The 21,882-nt window shown below is 38.4% G+C and overlaps 1 protein-coding gene across 1 annotated transcript; it reads left to right on the top strand.

Moving 5' to 3' along the window:
- The first annotated feature begins 2,177 nt into the window (after positions 1 to 2,177).
- On the top strand, positions 2,178 to 16,690 carry LOC109902326 (short stature homeobox protein). Its single transcript, XM_020498600.2, has 5 exons — positions 2,178 to 2,538; positions 4,193 to 4,401; positions 11,089 to 11,146; positions 11,451 to 11,539; positions 14,716 to 16,690. The coding sequence occupies exons 1-5, from the start codon at positions 2,289 to 2,291 to the stop codon at positions 14,959 to 14,961; spliced, it is 852 nt and encodes a 283-aa protein (XP_020354189.1). The 5' UTR covers positions 2,178 to 2,288; the 3' UTR covers positions 14,962 to 16,690.
- Positions 16,691 to 21,882: the final 5,192 nt, after the last annotated feature.

The raw sequence follows: 21,882 nt of genomic DNA, 5'->3' as shown, positions 1-21,882 counted from the left end.
AGGATGTTGCGACACTAAACTATGGCGACCAGGTGACATGAATGCTTATGTGTATAGAACATCACTCTTCGATTTGCTCTGGTCGATAGCGTTTGTTGATTTGGCTCCACATGTGGATACTCCACTTCAATTGGACTGCACTCACTAATATTCAAACGTTTAGAAAAAAAGAATAACTTTGAAGTTTCACAATTAAGATCCTGCTGATGAAGAGGAAACCCTAGTTTGAAATGCATGGTAGATGACTGGAACCACATTTTCAAATATGTCACACGTTGTTGTTGTTGTTGTTTTACATTACATTTACAAGATTACATTACTTTTCGATGTTTTTATCCTAAATATTAATATTTCACTACCCACATAAATTATGTGGTTTTCATTAAATTGGCCTACAATTACTATGTTGTTATAGGCAAGCAATTTTAATATCATTCATGATTCATCCTGTAGAGCACCTATAGTGAGAGTTTGGTAACCTAGCACCTCTAAAACAGCCATGGTACCCTCTCACCTGCTGTATCACCTTTATTAGTTGTTGGGCTCTTTTGAACCCTCGACACAAACTGAAATATAGGATGTATAATTTAGCCTAATGGTTTACTAATACTGAGATATAGCTTATGTTTGAAGATAGCAACTAATATTGTCATGATTTTAAGAATGGGTTGTGATGAGTTTTCATCCCATTGCAGAAAAAGTTAGTGTTATGGTTATGTGAGACCAATTAGGATGTATTTCGTTATTGACCACACACACACATCCCTTTACAAGTCTAAGTATTCAATGTGGAGACTCGGAACACCGAATTATGTTGTGAGGAGGATTTACGTTCATTAACAACAAAGGGCGCAGTTCATGGCACGGGGGAAGTCCCTCTGCCTGCGCGCGTCGGCCACTGAGATGTGAGACGGGTTTTGTGATAAATGGAGAGATATCAAAACACGCACTTAAAGAGCACAGCTTCACTGAGCGCTTTCACACTGCCGGGGCTCTCCGGGTAGAAAACCCCAGGGACAGCTCTCTTCTCTCGGTCTTTTGTGTTTCTGAGCTGGACCCGTACATGCGTTTTAGATAATGTTCAGCTATTATAGCCAACATCTATTTCTATGAAAATCCTAGTTATAAATAAGGGAACATTTCACACCACATGCAATGTTATTGATTATCAATGTAAGGAACATACAGTTTAACACTTAGTAGTCCCAGAGGTGTTTCAATAATATGAATTATGAACTAAATGTCTAGGCCAACTTCAGATTGAGCAAACAGACATGTAAAGTCACTGAGATTTGTTGAATTTGATTGGAAGTAGAAGCCCCTATAAATTGACGGGGGAATGTTAGCCGATTTTCTGGCAATCACCTTTTCTGCATGTATTTCCTTCACTAATAATAGATGCATTGTAATCGTAAATATTTACTCACTCATAGTTTATGACGAAATTACTATTACAAAAGTCAAACAATATGGAATTTTTATGTGTTCTCCAAAACGTCGGAAACCAGTATTTGTTGTCTATCATTAAGGAAATTCTAGAAATGTTATAATCATATCATATTTCAAAGTGAATTACAATCTCAGAAAATGTGTGGACTGCAGCCTATTTTGAATTATTGTCACACGATTCACACCTGCAAAACAAAATGAATGATATGATATAGCCTATGCATCATATAGCCTAAATAGAATTATCCCTAGAGAAAGTATGGGTAATTGTACTCGAATCATGGACCACCATTGTAGAAAGCTCATACAGCATCACTAGTCTGTTGCCAATGCTTTCCACTGAATTGTAAATCCCAATAGTTGGAGCATATGTATTATATTATCATTGTTGTTGATGTTATTGTGATTTTAATTCTTACTTGTCAGCTCAAACAAATAGCAACACCAGGAGGAGCAAACCCAACCACTCCGTATTCACATTTCATAATCACGTTAATGAAATTATCGTTGAATTAATTAAACATGGGCCTACAGATCTCGCACGCTTTTCGCCGTAAGGCACCTTAGGCATTTTAATGACCCGTAATTCAATTAACCGCCTCCGTCGAAGCATTGATTTCTGGAGAAGCTGCTGAAAGTTGAATTCAGACAAGTCGAGCAGCCCATAATTGCCCAAGACACAGAGATGGGGGCTGGGCTGAGGTGGCGGTGTATAAATAGTGTGCTCTCAAAAACACAATCATAACAGCAGGAGTGATATCACGACGGAGCGCTCTACGAGCTAAGGTTATATAGGTAATTTTAAAGTGGATTTCGGTGCTCAGGACCACTGAGCGGCCATGGAAGAACTTACAGCGTTCGTCTCGAAATCTTTCGACCAGAAAACCAAGGAGAGCAGTAAGGAGAGTATCACGTACAGGGAAGTTTTGGAGAGTGGCTTGGCGCGGGCGAGGGAGCTAGGGAACTCGGAGACAAGTCTACAGGACATAACCGAAGGCAGCAACCACTTCCCAGTACATCTATTCAAGGAGCACATAGAGCTAGAGAAAGAAAAACTCAAGGAGTTTAACGTTTCAAGGGCCACAGAAGGTACGTTTTTATCCACCCGCTCGAGTTGTAGCGTGAATGGCTGAGATCCATCGCATTCTTACACGGACCAAGCCCTTGGTTTTAACAATAACAGACATCGATTGTAAACGTATTGTGGCCAAAACATTGACACGCTCAAAACTGTAACGAAAACATTTCGATTACTGCAGTTATTGTTGAAGGTATCTCGTAAACACAGGTCGTAGTAATTTGTAGATTCTTTGAAACACTTTTCTCTATAATAGCCTATTTTGACTGTAATCTATATAATATCAATAATATCTCACTGCTGTCGATCATTGTAGCATATTAAATAGCAAATCATATCGATGAATACTCACGTATTGATGGCGATGAGATTCATGATAGGCCACAGCAATGTTTCCACTGCACAATGAATAGGAGTGATACTTTCCCTTCTGCCTTCCAATAGCGTAATAATTTACATTTTAATCTCTCGTTCAATGGACCAGACATTTTTATTTTGACTGTTCACCTATATGAAGTGCTTCTTGCTTTCATTTACATGACATAACACATATAGACATACAAATAACTTCATACACAAAATTATCCCGTGCACCTCGAAGTTGGATGCATGCTCTTGCACTGTAATAGGCCTATCAGTGTTTGGATGTAAGTTCTCCACTACCTTTTTGTATAGCACACAATTGGTCCGTCTATAGGTCCGTCTATAATGATGATTTTTTTTTGTTACAGGCAAAATATGATGATGATATTAATGATATACCAAGACATTAGACCCGGTAATAATATGTTTATAACCTGTCATCAATAACTATCTGAACATAACTGTATTTTAAGTCAAAACGATTAACTTGTGAAATCTTGTGAAATATTCAGATTTATAGACTTATATACACACTAAGTTAAGTTATTTATCAGGTTTATAAGTTTAACTGCCATGGAAATGGTTTGTTGTATGATAGATAGGCCTATGATATCATATAAAACATTTCACGACAATTAGGTTACAAACTCGAGGATTTTCAATCTAGAAGAAAAATATATATATAATCATTAAAAAAATACAATTCACAACTTACTGTAAAACAATGACCACTATAATTTTCCAAAATAATAATCACATAAAAAAAATAGCATATAATGGTTGGTGTTGGGTATAGCCACGCTCAGTTTTAGATAGTGAATATTGTTGCGTTTTCGGCAGGGCATTCCTGCCAATAAAGGTGCCATGTGCAGTCTGTTAAATGCCATTGAGGAAATTATAATTAGACCTGAACGTTACATGCTTTTATGATCGAGGATATCATAATGTGTGTGAATCATGTTCAATATAATATAGCCTGCATTTTGGTCATTTATTTCTAAATACATTTGTAAATTGTATTTTGACCAATAGAGATCGAGTTTCTGAAAAATGTTCTCTTCTCTTTCTCTGGCTGGCTACCATAACACTTACTATATATCCCACCAAGTAAATATACGTGTGTGTGTGTGTGTGTGTGTGTGTGTGTGTGTGTGTGTGTGTGTGTGTGTGTGTGTGTGTGTGTGTGTGTGTGTGTGTGTGTGTGTGTGAGAGAGAGAGAGAGAGTAGTTGCAGGTGCAGGTGTAAGCGTTTGTTATGTTTAATCTAGAGGTGTACTGTATTTTAAAACGTGTGTTCACGCAGGGATATATGAGTGTAAAGAGAAGAAGGAGGACGTAAAGTCTGAGGACGAGGACACACAGAGCAAACTGAAGCAGCGGCGGAGCAGGACAAACTTTACTCTGGAACAGCTCAACGAGCTGGAGCGCCTGTTCGACGAGACTCACTACCCCGACGCCTTCATGCGGGAAGAGCTGAGCCAGAGGCTGGGACTGTCAGAGGCAAGAGTGCAGGTAACACCCGGTCTCCATCAACTGAAAGTGAAAACCATAAATATAAACCTGCAGGGATAAAGGTATACGCTTTTGGACAAAACCCGAGAAAGGTCTGTCCCTACTTTTCATCAACGTTTTGTACAAAAAAACGTGGGCAAAAAAGGCGCTTTTGAGCGGAAAGCATAAAGGATTGTTGTAGGCCTCGTTTCACAGAGCCTTCGTAGCGTTAAGATCATTTTCAGAACATTCTGACCTTCTTAGATGCTTTTTTGCCCTTCCATGTCATTTGGTTCACAGAAGATCTTCGCTTAACACAGAATCAAGATGTTTCGGCCGCTAACTTCTGAGCAAAGTTAACTACAAATAGCCTACAAAGTTGCCAAATTATTTGCAATTGTTACAATTTGACAATGTGATGCTTCAAATGAAAATCGAGATGACTGCATTAAAAGTTAGGCTACATGAGCCTATATAGGCTAGGACTATTTACATTTGGTGTTTTTTTATTTATTCAGGAGAAAAATACATCGAGAGTCAACACAACAACCAAATATAATATGAAATAAAACAGCAATCAATACAATGTAAATTCAAAAATACAGCACAACACAAAAAGTAAGAAAAACAGTAACATTCATTCCTAAACTACTAGGTCCTCATTCAACACATTCAATTGCCCGAGCGGCACCAGAACATCCAATTGTAATGGGTTTTCTAAATAGTTCCAGCGGTGAGTTGCATTAAATCTAAAAGCAGGTGTATCTTATTTGATCGAGACCCGAGGAACCTCAAGAGTTAACCAACCATGTGAACGGGTTTGGTAACATGTGTTTTATACTTCAACAACGAAGTTAGGCAAGTCAGAAACTTGTGTAGTAGAGCATTGTAAACAAAAGAGGATTAGTGGAGTGGTCTACGCGACTTTAATGAGGACCAGCCAACCTTTTGATGCAGGATGCAGTGATGAGTATTAAAACGGTCACTTGTGATAAAACGAAGGATGCTATGCTAGACGGCATCCAAAGGTTTAAGAGTAGCCTAGTGGCGGCTTCATTCTGGTAAATGGTGTTACCATAGTCAAGAAGAACTGTCAGGAAAGATGAGTGTACAATATACTTCCTGTTGTTTAAGGAACACGAAATCAATTTAATGGTCAGGCAATTTTGTGTTAACATTTGGCGACAGGGCTACAGGTTGTAATTCTTTCCTCAATGTGTTTCACGATGTGTAACAACATGTGCGCAATGATGTACCCAATCTTGTTTTAGTACATTATTATTGGGTAAGCATAATAAGCCGCCTCAATAGCCTATTTACATCCATAGGTGGTAATACAGTAACTCTCTATGAGCTGAGCCGTCATCAATAATTATAAAGTTAAGGTAAACTGATGCGAGAACCGCGATACCTTTCTTTCGATCCTATCAGTATCTACACATGGTCTAACGAAGCATTTAGCGAACGTTCTACGTGCTTCTTTGGGAAACACTTAACAACGTTGGCTCGTAAATAACGATACATCTGGTACGATCATCATAATGCTTAAATTACATGATAACGAGGCTCTTAACATGTTATAAAAAAAATCGTGAGAGTTTGTCAGATTGAGACGTCCAGAGACAGTGGCATGTGGATAATAGGTGGCGATTCAAGAAAATGAGGCCTACTGTAATTCGTGTTTCAAAATAAGAGTGGATTTACATGAGTAAAATATGTCTTGTGAGAGCTATCTCTCTTCAACATCAGATTTGCAACTTTTCTGTTTACACTAGCCTTAGTTGTGGTGTGGCCAAAGGAAAATTCCTGCGTCATGTGTGAGTGCAGCTATCAGCATACCGTAAATCCAATTCAAACTATACAGGAGCTTCTCATCTAAACCATATTGCACATAATGTTGCACACTTAATTAATGCAATGATTCACAAATGTGTAGACATTGTACAGACTTTAATTCTGAATTTTGCTAACAGAGAAAAACTTGTGGTTTACTGGCCAAATTCAAAATTAAAGACTGTAAAATATCCACACATTTGTAAATCATTGCATTAATTAAGGTAATTGCGATAATTATTGCATTGACATGTGGTGTGGAAGAGCCAAATGTCTTTACACTCTACTACTCAGAGGGGGGTATGTGGTGTAGATGTCCCACACTAACTCCGGAAGTTGTGTGGGAGACATCTCTTAAAGATATATTTGAATCTAGAGCCTTCTCTTTACACTACACAAGTATCTCTATTGGACCTAGTTTGTGTTGTCAAAGAAGTGTAGTGTAAAGCGGCGGGCCCTATATGGGTAAGATGGGTGTAATGTAGGGCCTAGATCAGGAATTATGTATGGTCACAAATGAAACACGTTGCAGAAGGCTATACGGCCAACACTTATGGGTTTGCAATGCAACAGCCTACTACAAACCATATTGATAAGCATACAATTTAAAAACTATGTGGCTATAAAAAAAAATCGAATGTTTAGATACACTTTGACTTACTTATACAATGTATGTTGTCATATTGGTAAAGGTGAAATCTTTTGAAAGTTGTTACTTCACATTGATTTCATAATTAAATAAATCAAATTGTTGACCTGTCAGGTTTGGGGTATATTCATTCTGAAACAGCGTCTTACTATTCAAAAAAATATTTCTTTACAGTTATTTTTATTTCCTTAAATTTCGTGAGATAAACACGTTAGGATAATCGTTTCCGGTGCACTTTAAAGACAATGCATATTCAGAATTATAAATAAGATAGCGCTGAGGTTTCTGTTTTTATATCAATTATTCACCCACTTGCAATTGTCACTGGTTATGATTAATTTAATATACTATAGGTCTAATATTATTTTTGGTTAGCCCTGCCTGTTCTCTTGGGGCCCAGTTATACCGAGATGTAACCTACACACACCAGATGCAACGAGACAAACATATCATGCGATATAAGATTCAGTAAACTGTGTGGATGTAACTGACTCGATATTGTGGAAAGCCACATGAGTCTATTACACAGATTGACCTCACGACCTCGGTGAAATTAGTTTGGCAATGTTTCTAAATTACATTTCTGGCAAATACTTCTCATGGATGGTATCAGGTATAATTACAGACCAATAATAGCGCAATAATTATACTACTAATAATAATAATAATGTACTTGTTACTGTTAAACTTGTATTTATTTATTTTGCCTTGAATAAATTATCAAGCAAATGCATGTCATGATAACAATGGCCTATTTAAAAAAAAGGTTAGACAGACCTACCAAAATACTGTTGCTTTAAAGCAAATACAATTACACCTACAGCCATTGCCACATCATAGTTGCTCAAAGTGGCATTGGGTGAATTTAAACCTGGCAGATTGTTGTAGAATAAAAGTTGTTTATGTAGTTAAATAAAGGTTAAATAAAAAATGAATAACAATAATAATGTGCTTCGGAAAGATCTCATCACATCATTAAAATGTATGAAGAGATTGTACGAGTGCTTAGGGGACAGCCGTGTAGGCTATATGTCAGTCACCTCCTTTCCTCCCGTGTTGTCTTTGTAATATCTGGCATTGGCTTGATATACTGTTCCCTTAAAAATGGATTAGAAATAGGCTAATTCAATTCTGCTGCAACTCAGTCGGTGGGACACCTCATGTTCTGAGATCTAATCGGAGGAATAAGTAATATTATAAATATACACCCAGTAACGGCTTGCAAGCGCAACATAAAACAAAAATGTAATTGTAAATGACCTAAATACAATTCTGGTTAACAGGATATGACAACATTTAGCCGTACCTGCTAAAACGCAGTGGGATAAATATTTACAACAATAACACACACTATCAACAAACACATAGGGCTATTTAATGAACTGAAATCGACCGTTAGGGCCAAAACCACACACATTTAAAAACTACGTCGCAGCCTCTCCTGTTCATGGCTAAGGGACCGGTTTTCGATTTGAAAACCCAAATGAATCTGAAGAAAATTGTACGGCAGGAATGTGGTAGATAGAAGGGTATAGAACCTGCACATAGGTGTCGAAACAGAAGCCCTACGCCGCGCGCAGCTGTCGGGAATCTAATCGAAAGTTATGAGAGCTTGGTGAGGAGCGCGGAGTAATTTGATTAGCCCTACGACTAATATATTTAGGTGTCTGGTGCAGAGCTAAATTAAATGTCATTATTCACTGTCTCTAATAAAAATCCAAAGGAAATTAAATTAGGGTGTTTGTGAAGCGCATCATTGAGTGGTCCTTAATGGTGAAATTACTGTCGCAACCAGTGTAGTTCACTTTGATTATCATTCTGGTACGTAGGCTAATTGGAATTGATCCTGAGCTGTATACTTTTTGATTTATTTGTAGTTGTTGTGTTAATACAGACCTTTGAGGAACAAAAACAGTAGTGATTAAAAAGTAGACTAATTAAATACACCTCGTGATATAGCCACGCCTAAAACAATCAAATAATACAATTAGCAGTATAAGAATAATGATATAGCCATAGCCTATAATAATAATAATAGGAAACAGGCTAATAATAGGCCATAATAGCCTATTCCTAAACACAACATTAGACAAACATTTGTTTGCAATATGCAATGTAGTGACAGATTGAGGTTTATTTATTTTAGTTTTTAGTTAACCTTTATGTAACTAGGCAAGTTAGTTAAGAACACGTTCTTATTTAATCATCTGTGGGCAGGCAAAGTCAATAATGCATACTTTATCGACAAACGTATTGTTGCAGTCCAATCCAAACGCCTTTAATCATGTTCACTTGTGTAAAATGGCTGCGGAACCATGAATAATTAGACAGCGCCCTTTGTGGTCATCTAATCGCGAATCCCGCTACTGTAAATGATAATCATAACTGGGGTGGAAGGGGAGAGGAGATGATGGATTAATGGAGGGGAATTAGGTTGATAATAGTTAACAATAGGCTATGCTGCTTCTGCAACCTGGTGAGCAATGGGGCGTAGTTGGATTACACAGAGTAACAGTGACCTTTTTTTGCACCGTTTGTTTAGCACTAGGCCTACATATATTTTAGTGTCGACATTATTGTTAGGCCATACATTGTCTGTCGATATTTTGTACGCAGCAAATTATGCAATGTTAAATCAACACTGACAATGTCTACTGTATATGGGTTCACACGTTTCAGTGTTAAATTATCACACTGCTTAGTGTAAAGCCTTATTTTCATATATCCCAAAGTGCCTTGCCTTTGGAGTGAAAACCACCTTTTACAGTATTTTTTAATGACAGAATCCTGTGGCCTAAGCAAATATGTTATCATTAAAATAAAATTTGCTGTGCATTCTCTAATTCAGGTAGATTATTTAAGATTGTTTTAAATATCTGAGTTTTGCATATACATTGATTGATTAATCTTATGCTACACAAAGATAAATAACACATGTATCTAAACTAATCCAATCAGTCAGATTTAATGTACCTGTTACTGAAATGGTTGTTCCAGTTTAAATGGTTTAGGTAGTCTTCTTGTCAACTTTCCTAACCCTGAGAGTCATTCTGAAAGCAGGGTGCAGGTTAAACAAAATCCAACTGTTGGATAGCCTAACTCTGCCTGGATTCCAATAGGTTTTACACATCACTTTGCAAGCCGGCGTTATGTGACTTGCAGGGCCTGATGTGGTCTGTAAACCAGCAGCTGCCTAACACCATTGTGTTAGGGTAAAATTAGGCCATCAAAATAAGGCCTTATGATAAACAGTACCAGGCAAAAGTTTGGATACACCTACTTATTCAAGGATGTTCTTTATTTTTACTATTTTCAACAGTGTGCAAAGCTGTCATCAAGGCAAAGAGTGGCTACTTTGAAGATTCTAAAATATGTAATGTATTTTGATTTGTTTAACACTTTTTTTGGTTACTACATGATTACATATGTGTTATTTCATTGTTTTGATGTCTTCAATATTATTCTACAATGTATAAAATAGTAAAAATAAAGAACATTGGAATGAGTAGGTGTGTCCAAACTTTTGACTGGTACTGTATGTATTTTCATTGAGTTATAATTTAATAATGGCATTTGCCTAGGCACTCACTTGGTGAAAGCCACAGGCCTTTAAATGAAAATAAATAAATAATTCGATAGACATGTCTCTGTCACTATCAAATACAGGCATGGAACTTAAGTATAAAATTCACTCGAAAAGAAAAGGCACCATGGGAAATATGTAAATTAGGCTTTACACCGCACAGTGTTAAAACAACACCTCAAAACAATTTACTGTAACACTACAGTTGTTAATTTCTTACACTGAGAAAGAGTAACAGTGTTGGCACTAAGCAAAGTGAGTCCAGTTTACTCTAAATCAAGTGTTGCTTTACAATGCATATCTCTCCAAAGTAGAACTATGCAAACACCACAATCATGTTCATTTGAACACTTTAAGAGTAGAATGGGGAACACTGCAAGTTAAATCTTTCACACTTTCTAAAGTGTTATTTTAACACCAGTTCTGTGGGATTCATACTCACACTGAAACTAGTGTACATGTACATTTGACACTTTCCAAGTAAAATGGGGAACACTGAAACGGAGTTAAATCTTTAACCCTTTCAAAAGTCTTATTTTAACACCAGTACAGTGGGACTCAAAATGGTCACTGAAATTAAGCTACAGTTGAATGTATACCATTGATTTAGCTGTGTATTCACTGCTTACATTTTGGTTTCCAGGTTTGGTTTCAAAACAGAAGAGCAAAATGTCGGAAACAAGAAAACCAGATGCATAAAGGTAAATTCTATTTTATTATCCATCTATTTGTTTAATGATTTGTGTTGTGATGATTACTAAGCTTGTACTTTTACACTTGCAAATGTTTATTCCACATAATTGAGTGTCATGTAAAAGCTTGCTATATTTCGTGCAATACCTACAATAATTATGCGCACATGTACTTTATTATGTTAAATTATTATATTATCAAGGTCAAAATGAAAAATGTGAATCTTGTAAACTTTGACCAACCATTTCAGCCTGCATTATAATCAAACATAACTGTCTCACTGTCTGACAGACACTTCTTCCTACTTTCCAGGTGTCATTCTGGGCACTGCCAGTCATCTGGATGCCTGCAGAGTAGCGCCCTACGTCAACATGGGAGCTCTACGGATGCCTTTTCAACAGGTGCTTTGTTTTCTATTTTTCATGACGAATCCCACATTCATTATTTACCTCGAAAATGCATGCATGAGTGATTGTACACGAGCAAACGTCAATATTTAACATCCATTAACTGACAAAAAGCTATAGTTTCTAAATGTGTTAGCATGGTTGAAAGGTTTGATGTAGTCATACAAATTCACGCTACTTTCCCCCCCTCTTTAATCCAATAGAACGTGTAGTTGATATTGAGCCCCAAAATATAAACAACCATACTTTTCAATCATCTCTCAATTGAGAGAGATAGGTTGCAGTTTACAAAGGCTAGGTGGCAATTGAGAATTCTATGGAGCTGGGGGGGGGGGGGTGCACAATTCAAGTCAACCCCAGAACGCCTTTCACCTTTAGGGTGTGTGTAGTGGTGTATTTGTGCATGTGTGTTGGAGAGTCATTTGATCTGGCGGTGTCTGTTTTTGAGGCCTGGCCACTGCGTTGTCCGCCTCACCACTGTGAAAAGCTTGGCTCTAATTAAGCAAACGCCGCGGCATCGGGGGCACATAAAAGAGATGATGAAAGCAGAGACTGGAGAAGTCTCTGATGGATATTGATGGTGAGCTGCGTTTGCAGGGAGGGAGGCATGAGGCCCGTATACTGAGAGAGAAGCACTACCTCTACCAGGCCTGAGACAGACAGCAATCCAGGGTTACCACCCATGACTGTATTTGTTAGTGTTAGTTTCCTTTTAAAGGCCTGTAGCTTTTACCAAATTAGTATCTAGGTGAATGTTATCGTTAAATGAAACTTTATGACAAAATGTTACACATTGTAAGGCCTTACTTTGATGTCCTAGTTTTACCCTATCACCATTGGTGTTAGGAAACACCTGGTTTACAGGCCACATCGGGCCTGCAAGTCACATTATGCTGGCTTGCAAAGTTGAAAACCTACTGGAATCCAGCCAGAGTTAGTGATGTTACGTTTGGAACCAGAGCTCCGAGGCATGCTTCCAAATCGCTAAGCAGCTAACTTCGAAGCAGTGTGCCAATTCGTGTATCACTTTATCAATGATGTCCGAAGCTTCATTTGACCACATGCTTTTTCAAACCATGTGTAGCAGAATGTGAGATCCCTCTGATTTCGTTGTGGTTCCGATGCTTTCTTCGTTTCCAAGCTGCTTTCATACACAACCTCTACTGGACACCATACTTACCAATATAGTTAGGATTTTATAAATGTAGTTTCACCTGACAGATGGCTCAGCAGGTGGAGTAGGGAACTATGGAACATTCAGGGACATGAGGGTATGAGGTCAAATCCTGTTGAATGCACACTATTTAAAAAATGTTTTACGTGAAACCGCACTTTCTTTCTGCACTGTTGTTCAAATAATTTGTTCTATATAGTATATTATAACCTGGGTCGTTAGAGCCCTGAATGCTGATTAGCAGAAGCTTATATTTAAGCAATAAGGCACGAGGGGGTTTGTGGTATATGGCCAATATACCACCGCTAAGGGCTGTATCCAGGCACTCCGCATTGTGTCGTGCTTAAGAACAGCCCTTAGCCGTGGAACATTGGCCATATACCACACCCACTCGTGCCTTATTTCTTAAGTATAAGCTTCTGTATTATGCATTCTAAATAATGCCATGGATTCAGTAAAAAAAGTAGTAAACTTGAAAGCAGAAAAGTGAAGCATGACATAAGCAAGTCTGAAATGTAAAAGTGGAAATTGAAAACTTTAAAAGCGTTTTTTCAACCGCGAATATACAAGGGCTTCCCAAGTGTCACAGCGGTCTAAGGTGTTTCCTCTGAGACATTGGTGTGGCTGGCTTCCGGGTTAAGCGAGCAGTGTGTCAAAAAGCAGTGTAGCTTGTCAGGGTCGTGGACGCAGGATGCATGGCTCTTGATTTGCCTCTCCTGAGTCCGTACGGGAGTTGCAGCGATGGGACAAGACTGTAACTACCTATTGGGATATCAATAAAAAAACTGTAATACACTACAAGTTTGCATTTCTTGCAGTGCAGGAAAATTCCTTCAACAACAGGATGGTCAAATTAAGATATGGCATCTGAAGCGTCCGTAGCGCCTCATGCCCTGTTCCATTTCACTGATCCTTTACAGCACGCTAAGAGATCCCTTCTGAATTTGACAGACAGTCTGTACTGATACATTTGGTACAAGGCCCTTTGTTTGAATGTTAGCCGTGCCTTATGAAAAGTTAATATCCATGCATCTGGAATCTGGCCTATTTTTTGAGTGTTTGGTAACAGTGACACTTGGTAACCAAGGAAAAGAAACCTACTGGGTATTTATGCACTGCCTCGTGTCTGTGGGTCCTGTTACTGCAATGCAGTGAGAGTACAAATACTGGTCAGCAGTATGCAATGAAATAATGTCCAAGAAAGCATATTTTGGGGTTTACATGAATTCTCTCTTGCAGTTAAACAACGTTAATTTCAATGATTTTCCAAAATAAAGAATTGGTAAAGACAGCTCGCTCTCTCTTAAAATGTTTATCATACGTTGCTTAAATTAAGTTTTATTTGGGTTGGATGAGAAAGCAAAAGGCAATCCACTTCTCTGTTTTCTGTGGAGTGTGAAACACATGAGAAATGGCAAGAGGCAACGTAGCTCTCCCTCTGAAGTACAGGGATGTGTAATTTTCACCTACTTCTCAAAATAATTGCCAAGAATGTGAAAACTGATATTCTATGCTCCTTATGACTCACTTTCCCTTTGCTCAGGAATATTTATGGATAAATATTTATAATTCTAAATACGTGAATGTTGTTGGGGTGCAAAATTGTTTATTTATGCAGTTGAATCCAAAATCAGGATAACAGGACATTGCATATTTCCAAGGTTATTAGGGAGTTCTCAGTGAATTAGACAAATCTGTGCAGGGTCTTAGAGAAACTTTGATTCCAGGCTGTGAAATTGGACATTGTGTCTGTGAAGTTATGTATGATTCATTAACTTTAAGAATAGCTGACATGAAAAAAGGACTCTGAGTGCACTTCCTAACTATTCTCTTAGAAAACACAAAGTAAGCAACAGCTTCGAGGGGGTAGAACTTGAAGGATAATTTAATAGTGTCAAACTGTGTAACCTAAACCTTCAGCTCTCCTCACATACACACAGCCTGAATGGCTGGGAAGGACTCACTAACCTAGGGTTTGTTTTTGGTTGTCCTGCAGGTTCAGGCCCAGCTCCAGTTGGAGAGCGTGGCTCACTCCCACCATCACCTGCACCCTCACCTGGCAGCGCACGCACCCTACCTGATGTTCCCGCCCCCACCCTTCGGACTTCCAATCGCCTCGCTAGCGGACTCAGCCTCTGCAGCGGCGGCCGTGGCCGCGGCTGCCAAGAGCAACAGCAAGAACTCTAGCATCGCCGATCTCCGACTCAAGGCAAGAAAACATGCTGAAGCTCTGGGTCTCTGACCTCACCGGGCTTCCCCTCCATTTGCCCCACGCTCTCATAATAACCCACTTCTCACACAAGACTGAGCCCAAGACAGACCCGAGTCTGACACTTACAGCTTAAACAAAAACATTTAAATAAAAACAATGAGAGGGAGAATGTAAGAGAGAGACAGAGAGAGAGAGAAAAAGAAAGACACAGGTAAAGAGAGGGGTAGAGGATAAGTGGAGGAAGAGGAGGAGGAGGCGGTGGAAGATGGAGGATGGAGCGAGAAAATTGTCACAAAACCAGCTATCAAAACAACCACTTGTAGAGAGAAAGGTAAATAAATACCAATGAAATCTCCTTTTACTTTTCGCCCAACAGGCAGGACTTCTGCGGGGCCAGTGGCTCAGTCCACTCCAGGCACACATCACAAGTCCAGGACCATACAAACACATGTGGATGTCTGTCTGAGCTGAAGGACAGGGCCAGGCCAGGGCCAGGCTAAACCAGGCCAGACCAGACCAGGAGACTTTAGAACAAAGCAAACTGTCAAAGCAAGCAAGCAGGGTGCAAATACTAGAGCCTCACTGAATCCGATGCCGTCACGTTGACTTTACAGACTGTTGCATGTGTGAGAAAAGACACTGACAACACAAGGCATTGGACCCGCTCTAAACTTTACACACAAAAAAAAAAGAAAAAAAAAAAGAAGAAGAAATGGCCACTGTATTGTTTCCTGCCGCTGCCCAGTGCATGAGTTTGATTGCAGGACTGCAGGTCTATCATGGAGCCTGGCCTTTATGTTGTATCTGACCTAACGCCCCAATTCTGTTGTATCACTGCCATTCAAACCGCCCTCTATACCCTCATCCACAAGGTCAATGGTCATTTGGGTTTGATTTCCTTGAAACTTTTGACTGACAGGAAGAAGCAATTCGAATTCCTTATTTTTTCTTCTTTCGGAGGACTAAGATATGTGTTGCCAGGAATATGTCTGAGTCCAAATGTCTTTTAGCTTTTCTCCTCACATTGTTCTCTCTCTCTAGCTTTCTTTCTTTCTGTTTATAGTGTTATTTCCTAGGAATAGAAGTGAAGATATTCTTTGCACTTCAGGTTTTGTATGTGTGCGTTTACAAATGGCACTACTAGAAGATACTACTTTACTAAATGAGGCGGGAATAGGAACCAATTTGGTTTTTATCATGTCATCAAAAAGAGACGTTCACGGAACGTTTCGAGGGATAAAGGGTATAACTGCAATTTTTTTTGTAATTTTTAAAACATGAAGGAAGCATCAGTTAAACTGAAATGCACTTTTGTGCAGTTTAAGTGCAATACTGTAAATATGAAAACGTTTAAAAATAATAAACAAATTGTTCATTGTTCATTTTAAACAAATGATTTTCAGTCATTTATTTCATGCACTGATTAAATCGGTGTGTCTAATTTCTTTGCCAAACAGATATGTTTTTCCTAAAGCATTGTATTATGTTGCGAACTCATCCTCAATCATGTGCCATAAATCCAGAGATTCAATGGTTTTCAAATGTAGTTTTGTACACACCAGAACACAATAATAGCCTGTTTAGGTAGACATGAGCACATGTGTTTCATGCTGCAGAAATTAACAATTGAAAAGCTAGGATCTGAAATAATTTATCATAATTGATATGGGACAAAGAATTTATGTTACATTCCACCAAAGATTCTAACAAATTGTACAATATACAGTGCCTTGCGAAAGTATTTGGCCCCCTTGAACTTTGTGACCTTTTGCCACATTTCAGGCTTCAAACATAAAGATATAAAACTGTATTTTTTGTGAAGAATCAACAACAAGTGGGACACAATCATGAAGTGGAACGACATTTATTGGATATTTCAAACTTTTTTAACAAATCAAAAGCTGAAAAATTGGGCGTGCAAAATTATTCAGCCCCTTTACTTTCAGTGCAGCAAACTCTCTCCAGAAGTTCAGTGAGGATCTCTGAATGATCCAATGTTGACCTAAATGACTAATGATGATAAAAACAATCCACCTGTGTGTAATCAAGTCTCCGTATAAATGCACCTGCACTGTGATAGTCTCAGAGGTCCGTTAAAAGCGCAGAGAGCATCATGAAGAACAAGGAACACACCAGCAGGCAGGTCCGAGATACTGTTGTGAAGAAGTTTAAAGCCGGATTTGGATACAAAAAGATTTCCCAAGCTTTAAACATCCCAAGGAGCACTGTGCAAGCGATAATATTGAAATGGAAGGAGTATCAGACCACTGCAACTACCAAGACCTGGCCATCCCTCTAAACTTTCAGCTCATACAAGGAGAAGACTGATCAGAGATGCAGCCAAGAGGCCCATGATCACTCTGGATGAACTGCAGAGATCTACAGCTGAGGTGGGAGACTCTGTCCATAGGACAACAATCAGTCGTATATTGCACAAATCTGGCCTTTATGGAAGAGTGGCAAGAAGAAAGCCATTTCTTAAAGATATCCATAAAAAGTGTCGTTTAAGGTTTGCCACAAGCCACCTGGGAGACACACCAAACATGTGGAAGAAGGTGCTCTGGTCAGATGAAACCAAAATTGAACTTTTTGGCAACAATGCAAAACGTTATGTTTGGCGTAAAAGCAACACAGCTCATCACCCTGAACACACCATCCCCACTGTCAAACATGGTGGTGGCAGCATCATGGTTTGGGCCTGCTTTTCTTCAGCAGGGACAGGGAAGATGGTTCAAATTGATGGGAAGATGGATGGAGCCAAATACAGGACCATTCTGGAAGAAAACCTGATGGAGTCTGCAAAAGACCTGAGACTGGGACGGAGATTTGTCTTCCAACAAGACAATGATCCAAAACATAAAGCAAAATCTACAATGGAATGGTTCAAAAATAAACATATCCAGGTGTTAGAATGGCCAAGTCAAAGTCCAGACCTGAATCCAATCGAGAATCTGTGGAAAGAACTGAAAACTGCTGTTCACACATGCTCTGCAACCAACCTCACTGAGCTCGAGCTGTTTTGCAAGGAGGAATGGGAAAAAATGTCAGTCTCTCGATGTGCAACACTGATAGAGACATACCCCAAGCGACTTACAGCTGTAATCGCAGCAAAAGGTGACGCTACAAAGTATTAACTTAAGGGGGCTGAATAATTTTGCACGCCCAATTTTTCAGTTTTTGATTTGTTAAAAAAGTTTGAAATATCCAATAAATGTCGTTCCACTTCATGATTGTGTCCCACTTGTTGTTGATTCTTCACAAAAAAAATACAGTTTTATATCTTTATGTTTGAAGCCTGAAATGTGGCAAAAGGTCGCAAAGTTCAAGGGGGCCAAATACTTTTGCAAGGCACTGTATGTTATGGGAACAACAAAGCCATGGCAGTGTTGCTTTAGGCCTGTACATATTAAACGTTGCATGTTTAAGTTGCAATTTCATGGTAAGATAAGTAAGATAACAAGATACAACCTAGATAAATAATGCCTACCACCTAGGATAAAATGTTGAACACTTGTAAATTCAAAGGGTATTTTTTTGTGTCATTGAGAAACAGATCTCATAGTCAATAATGCCTCGGAGCCTGTAGATCCTTGTAAAGTCTACCTCAACCAATGTTTTAATCAACATTTACCACCAGTAACTGTTGTTTAGAAATGTCTCCATTTTAAATTAAACACGTGGGTGCTTTTATTTATTATTTTAGAAAGTTTATACAATTATTAAATAGTTGAAATTCAAGTGTACATTTTTACATGGCTTTGCATTTATTTGTATGTTTTTTTATGTTACATTTGCAAAGGGAGATGCGTGGCTGTTGTGCATTGTTTGCCTAAAAATGTAGCATGTCCGAGTTTACAAACGTTTCAGGGATTTGATTTGATTAAGCTCCATGGAATTTGTTATGTCCACCACAAGTATTATCATTTCATTTGCAAGCATGCTAAAACATGATCACTATACCGTTTTTTCTTGTTTTTCTTTTGATTCACAAAATATGAAATGTACATCTTGTAAACTATCAATACATTTATACATATTTGTATTGCAGTTTTAAGATACTTAAACAACTCCATTCCAGATGAATCAAAACAATATATATACATATATTGCTCTGTGAGCGATTTTGGGCCTTGGAAGGGTTACATTTGGCATTTTACTTTTTAGTCATTTATTAGATTCTTATATATTGAGTGACTTATAATCATACAACAAGAGGCTTTAAATCAAAACATGATTATCGTCATCAAAACATTCCGGAAGTGAATACCGTAGTACACATTAATAGAGTATGCCAGATCCCCTTACTTGAAGCAATAGCCAGGTACTTTATGAGCTGATGTAGATTAATGCTGTGTGCCCATCGTGACAGGTTACGATGCTCAGGGGTTGTCTCAGGTTGAACCTACCAATCAATATCATTCCAGCTCTGACATTTACGCAGTTTTCACGTCGGCCATCAAAGCTCATCAGATCCCAATCTTACCCCACGTCAGCGGAGAAAATTGAGCCGCTATGAAATCCAGATGTACGCCAGCATCATGGCCCCAAATTTGGAACCGAACATGTATAAAGCCCTCTGTTCAAATGACAGAGATGGAACCTGAAAATGTAAGATTCTGTAACTGGAGCAAGAGCAAGGCTGTTGTGCTTGTACACCCTATAAGGTTTCTGCACATTTAATTTGTACATACATCATGTTTGAGCAATATAAACGCATACTGATCGGCATGTATTTACCCACTGACCTCTCTGGCTGGGGCCTATAAGGTTTCTGAACATATAATTTGTACATACATCAAGTTTGAGTGATATAATCGCAGACTGATCGGCCTGTATTTACTCACTGACCTCTCAGGCTGGGGCCTGCTGGGCCAGGTCTGAAAATAACAGCATCCTTTGTACTAATAATTAGCTAGGCACACACAGCCATCCATCAACCAGCAATGAGCCATGGCTGCTTTGTCAACATGTTAAAGCTGTTTATGTTGGCCACAAGTCACAAATAAAATAATAATGTAATAATAGGGGAAGGGGCTGTGTGTGTGTGCGTGCGTGTGTGTGTGTGTGTGTGTGTGTGTGTGTATCTACAGTGAAAACCATGTTGAAGTTGTGTTTCTTTTAAACAATTTTATTAGAGGTTATTACAAGGGCATGGTCCACTGATGTCCTTCTCTTGTATGTACTGTTAACATTAAGCTTTTGAGATGTACATATGAAAATATAAACAAATTAATCTAACTAAAACCATGATTAACTTCTTAAAATATTGTGACCTACTTCAAGTACAAAGTATTTGTGAATCATTTATTGATTGTGTGCTCTGAAACCAGTAGGATGGCCCAGCAATAATATTGTCAACATTCACGGGGGTGCCCACATGAAATGTTTTAACACTTATTTGGGTACCTTGATTTGTAATTGAAGTTATCCAAACTCTGTCTGAAACAGATTATAGCAAATATTCCCAAGCTATCTCACTGTGCCAGGGCTCAAGTTCTGCAAGAGGTGGAACTCTGAAAATGCGAGGCCTGAAGCTTTTAGCCATAGCTACGCTCTATGCTAGCTACCCTGTGAGAGATAGTTTTGTTGTGCAATAGTTTTGATCACCTCTTGTGAATGTCACACTCAACTATGATCAGATGGACTGGACTGTTCATGCTCTCTGTGGCTTGACAGTGCAGTTGCAGTGACATGAATTGAGACAGCTTAGTCTAGATAGGCTCAACATGCAAGACAGCAAAACATAGTCCCTGATATGCTACCAGTGGTGTAGTGGAAGGTAAACTCATGGAAACGCTTTTTACCCACCTTTTACTGAAAAATGCATTGAAATTATAGGGACCATTACTTAACATGTTTTAGTTAATCTTGTTTCATTGCTGTTCATTTGGCTCTAAGAACTCAGAGAACCAACCACCCAGTGAAACCTTAGCTGAAAACAATTGAGGTAAAGTGCTGAAGTCACTATGTTCTCCCATGGCTCAAAGATCGTCTTTCTGCCCAGTTTGTTTTGGTTCGACTTTAGTTTGCTTTGTTGGCTAATACTTATAAATGTATCTGGTGCCAATGGCAGTGAAAACTATATTAGAGCTAACATCTTACGACTAGGTCAACATTTTTATCTACGCAGTGAGGAGAAAACGGTCAAGAATTTCAGGGGGTATTTGTATCTTTAAATTATATATTTCAAAGCAAATATTTGTCTCATCGCACAAACCATGTAATGATATTGTTATTTGGCTCATCGCACAAACCATGTAATGATATTGTTATTTATTACACAAATAATGGGATAACATGGAAATGACAATTTAGTTATGGGTCCTTATATCACAATATCATTATATCTTCTGGCAGCTCTAATCTCTAAACAAAGAAATGTAACGCTATTATAAATGGATTTAAAAATATATGTTTTGGCAAACATGAAAAGATATTCTTAGAAAAGAAGTAGAATTTTTTGGTAAAACGTTACACTATATGTCACCTTGAATAGCTCTTTCCTGCAAAGTGCTCAATGTACTTATAACCAAAAATAACAAATGTGATTAAAAATTAGCCAATGGTAGCTTGGAATGCATGCAAAGCTGACTAAGGCATTTGACATCCCATGTCTGCAGATAATTCTACTTCAAGTGTATGCGTTCTATTTGAAACGTAATCATTCCTGATCTAGTATGAGCGTTCTAGTTCTACCATGGGCAGTCTAGGTCTATAGCTCTACTAGTCTAGAGATCTCACTGGGGATGTTGTCGTAGCTTAGTCCTGTGAGCTTATTTTACCAGCTAGGATCAGTTCTCTCTGCTTCTTACATCTATCTCCATATGTTGGAAGTCAGCAGTAAGCAGTGTAAACTATTTAAGTAAAAATATTTGAATGTACTACTTAAGTAGTTTTATTTGTGTATCTGTACTTTACTTTCCTATACATTTTTTGACAACTTTTACTTCA

Source organism: Oncorhynchus kisutch, linkage group LG2, assembly GCF_002021735.2.
Source record: "Oncorhynchus kisutch isolate 150728-3 linkage group LG2, Okis_V2, whole genome shotgun sequence".
Classification (NCBI taxonomy): Eukaryota; Metazoa; Chordata; class Actinopteri; order Salmoniformes; family Salmonidae; genus Oncorhynchus; species Oncorhynchus kisutch.
The sequence above is the reverse complement of the archived record's forward strand: the minus strand, read 5'-3'. Positions and strand labels throughout refer to the sequence as shown.

Excerpts from the sequence above, each read along its gene's own strand:
- LOC109902326 (XM_020498600.2), top strand. The coding sequence starts at position 2,289 with ATGGAAGAACTTACAGCGTTCGTCTCGAAATCTTTCGACCAGAAAACC. Across the intron at positions 11,147-11,450 it reads AGAAAACCAGATGCATAAAG|GTGTCATTCTGGGCACTGCC; the intron begins GTAAATTCTATT and ends CCTACTTTCCAG. Across the intron at positions 11,540-14,715 it reads TACGGATGCCTTTTCAACAG|GTTCAGGCCCAGCTCCAGTT; the intron begins GTGCTTTGTTTT and ends GTTGTCCTGCAG.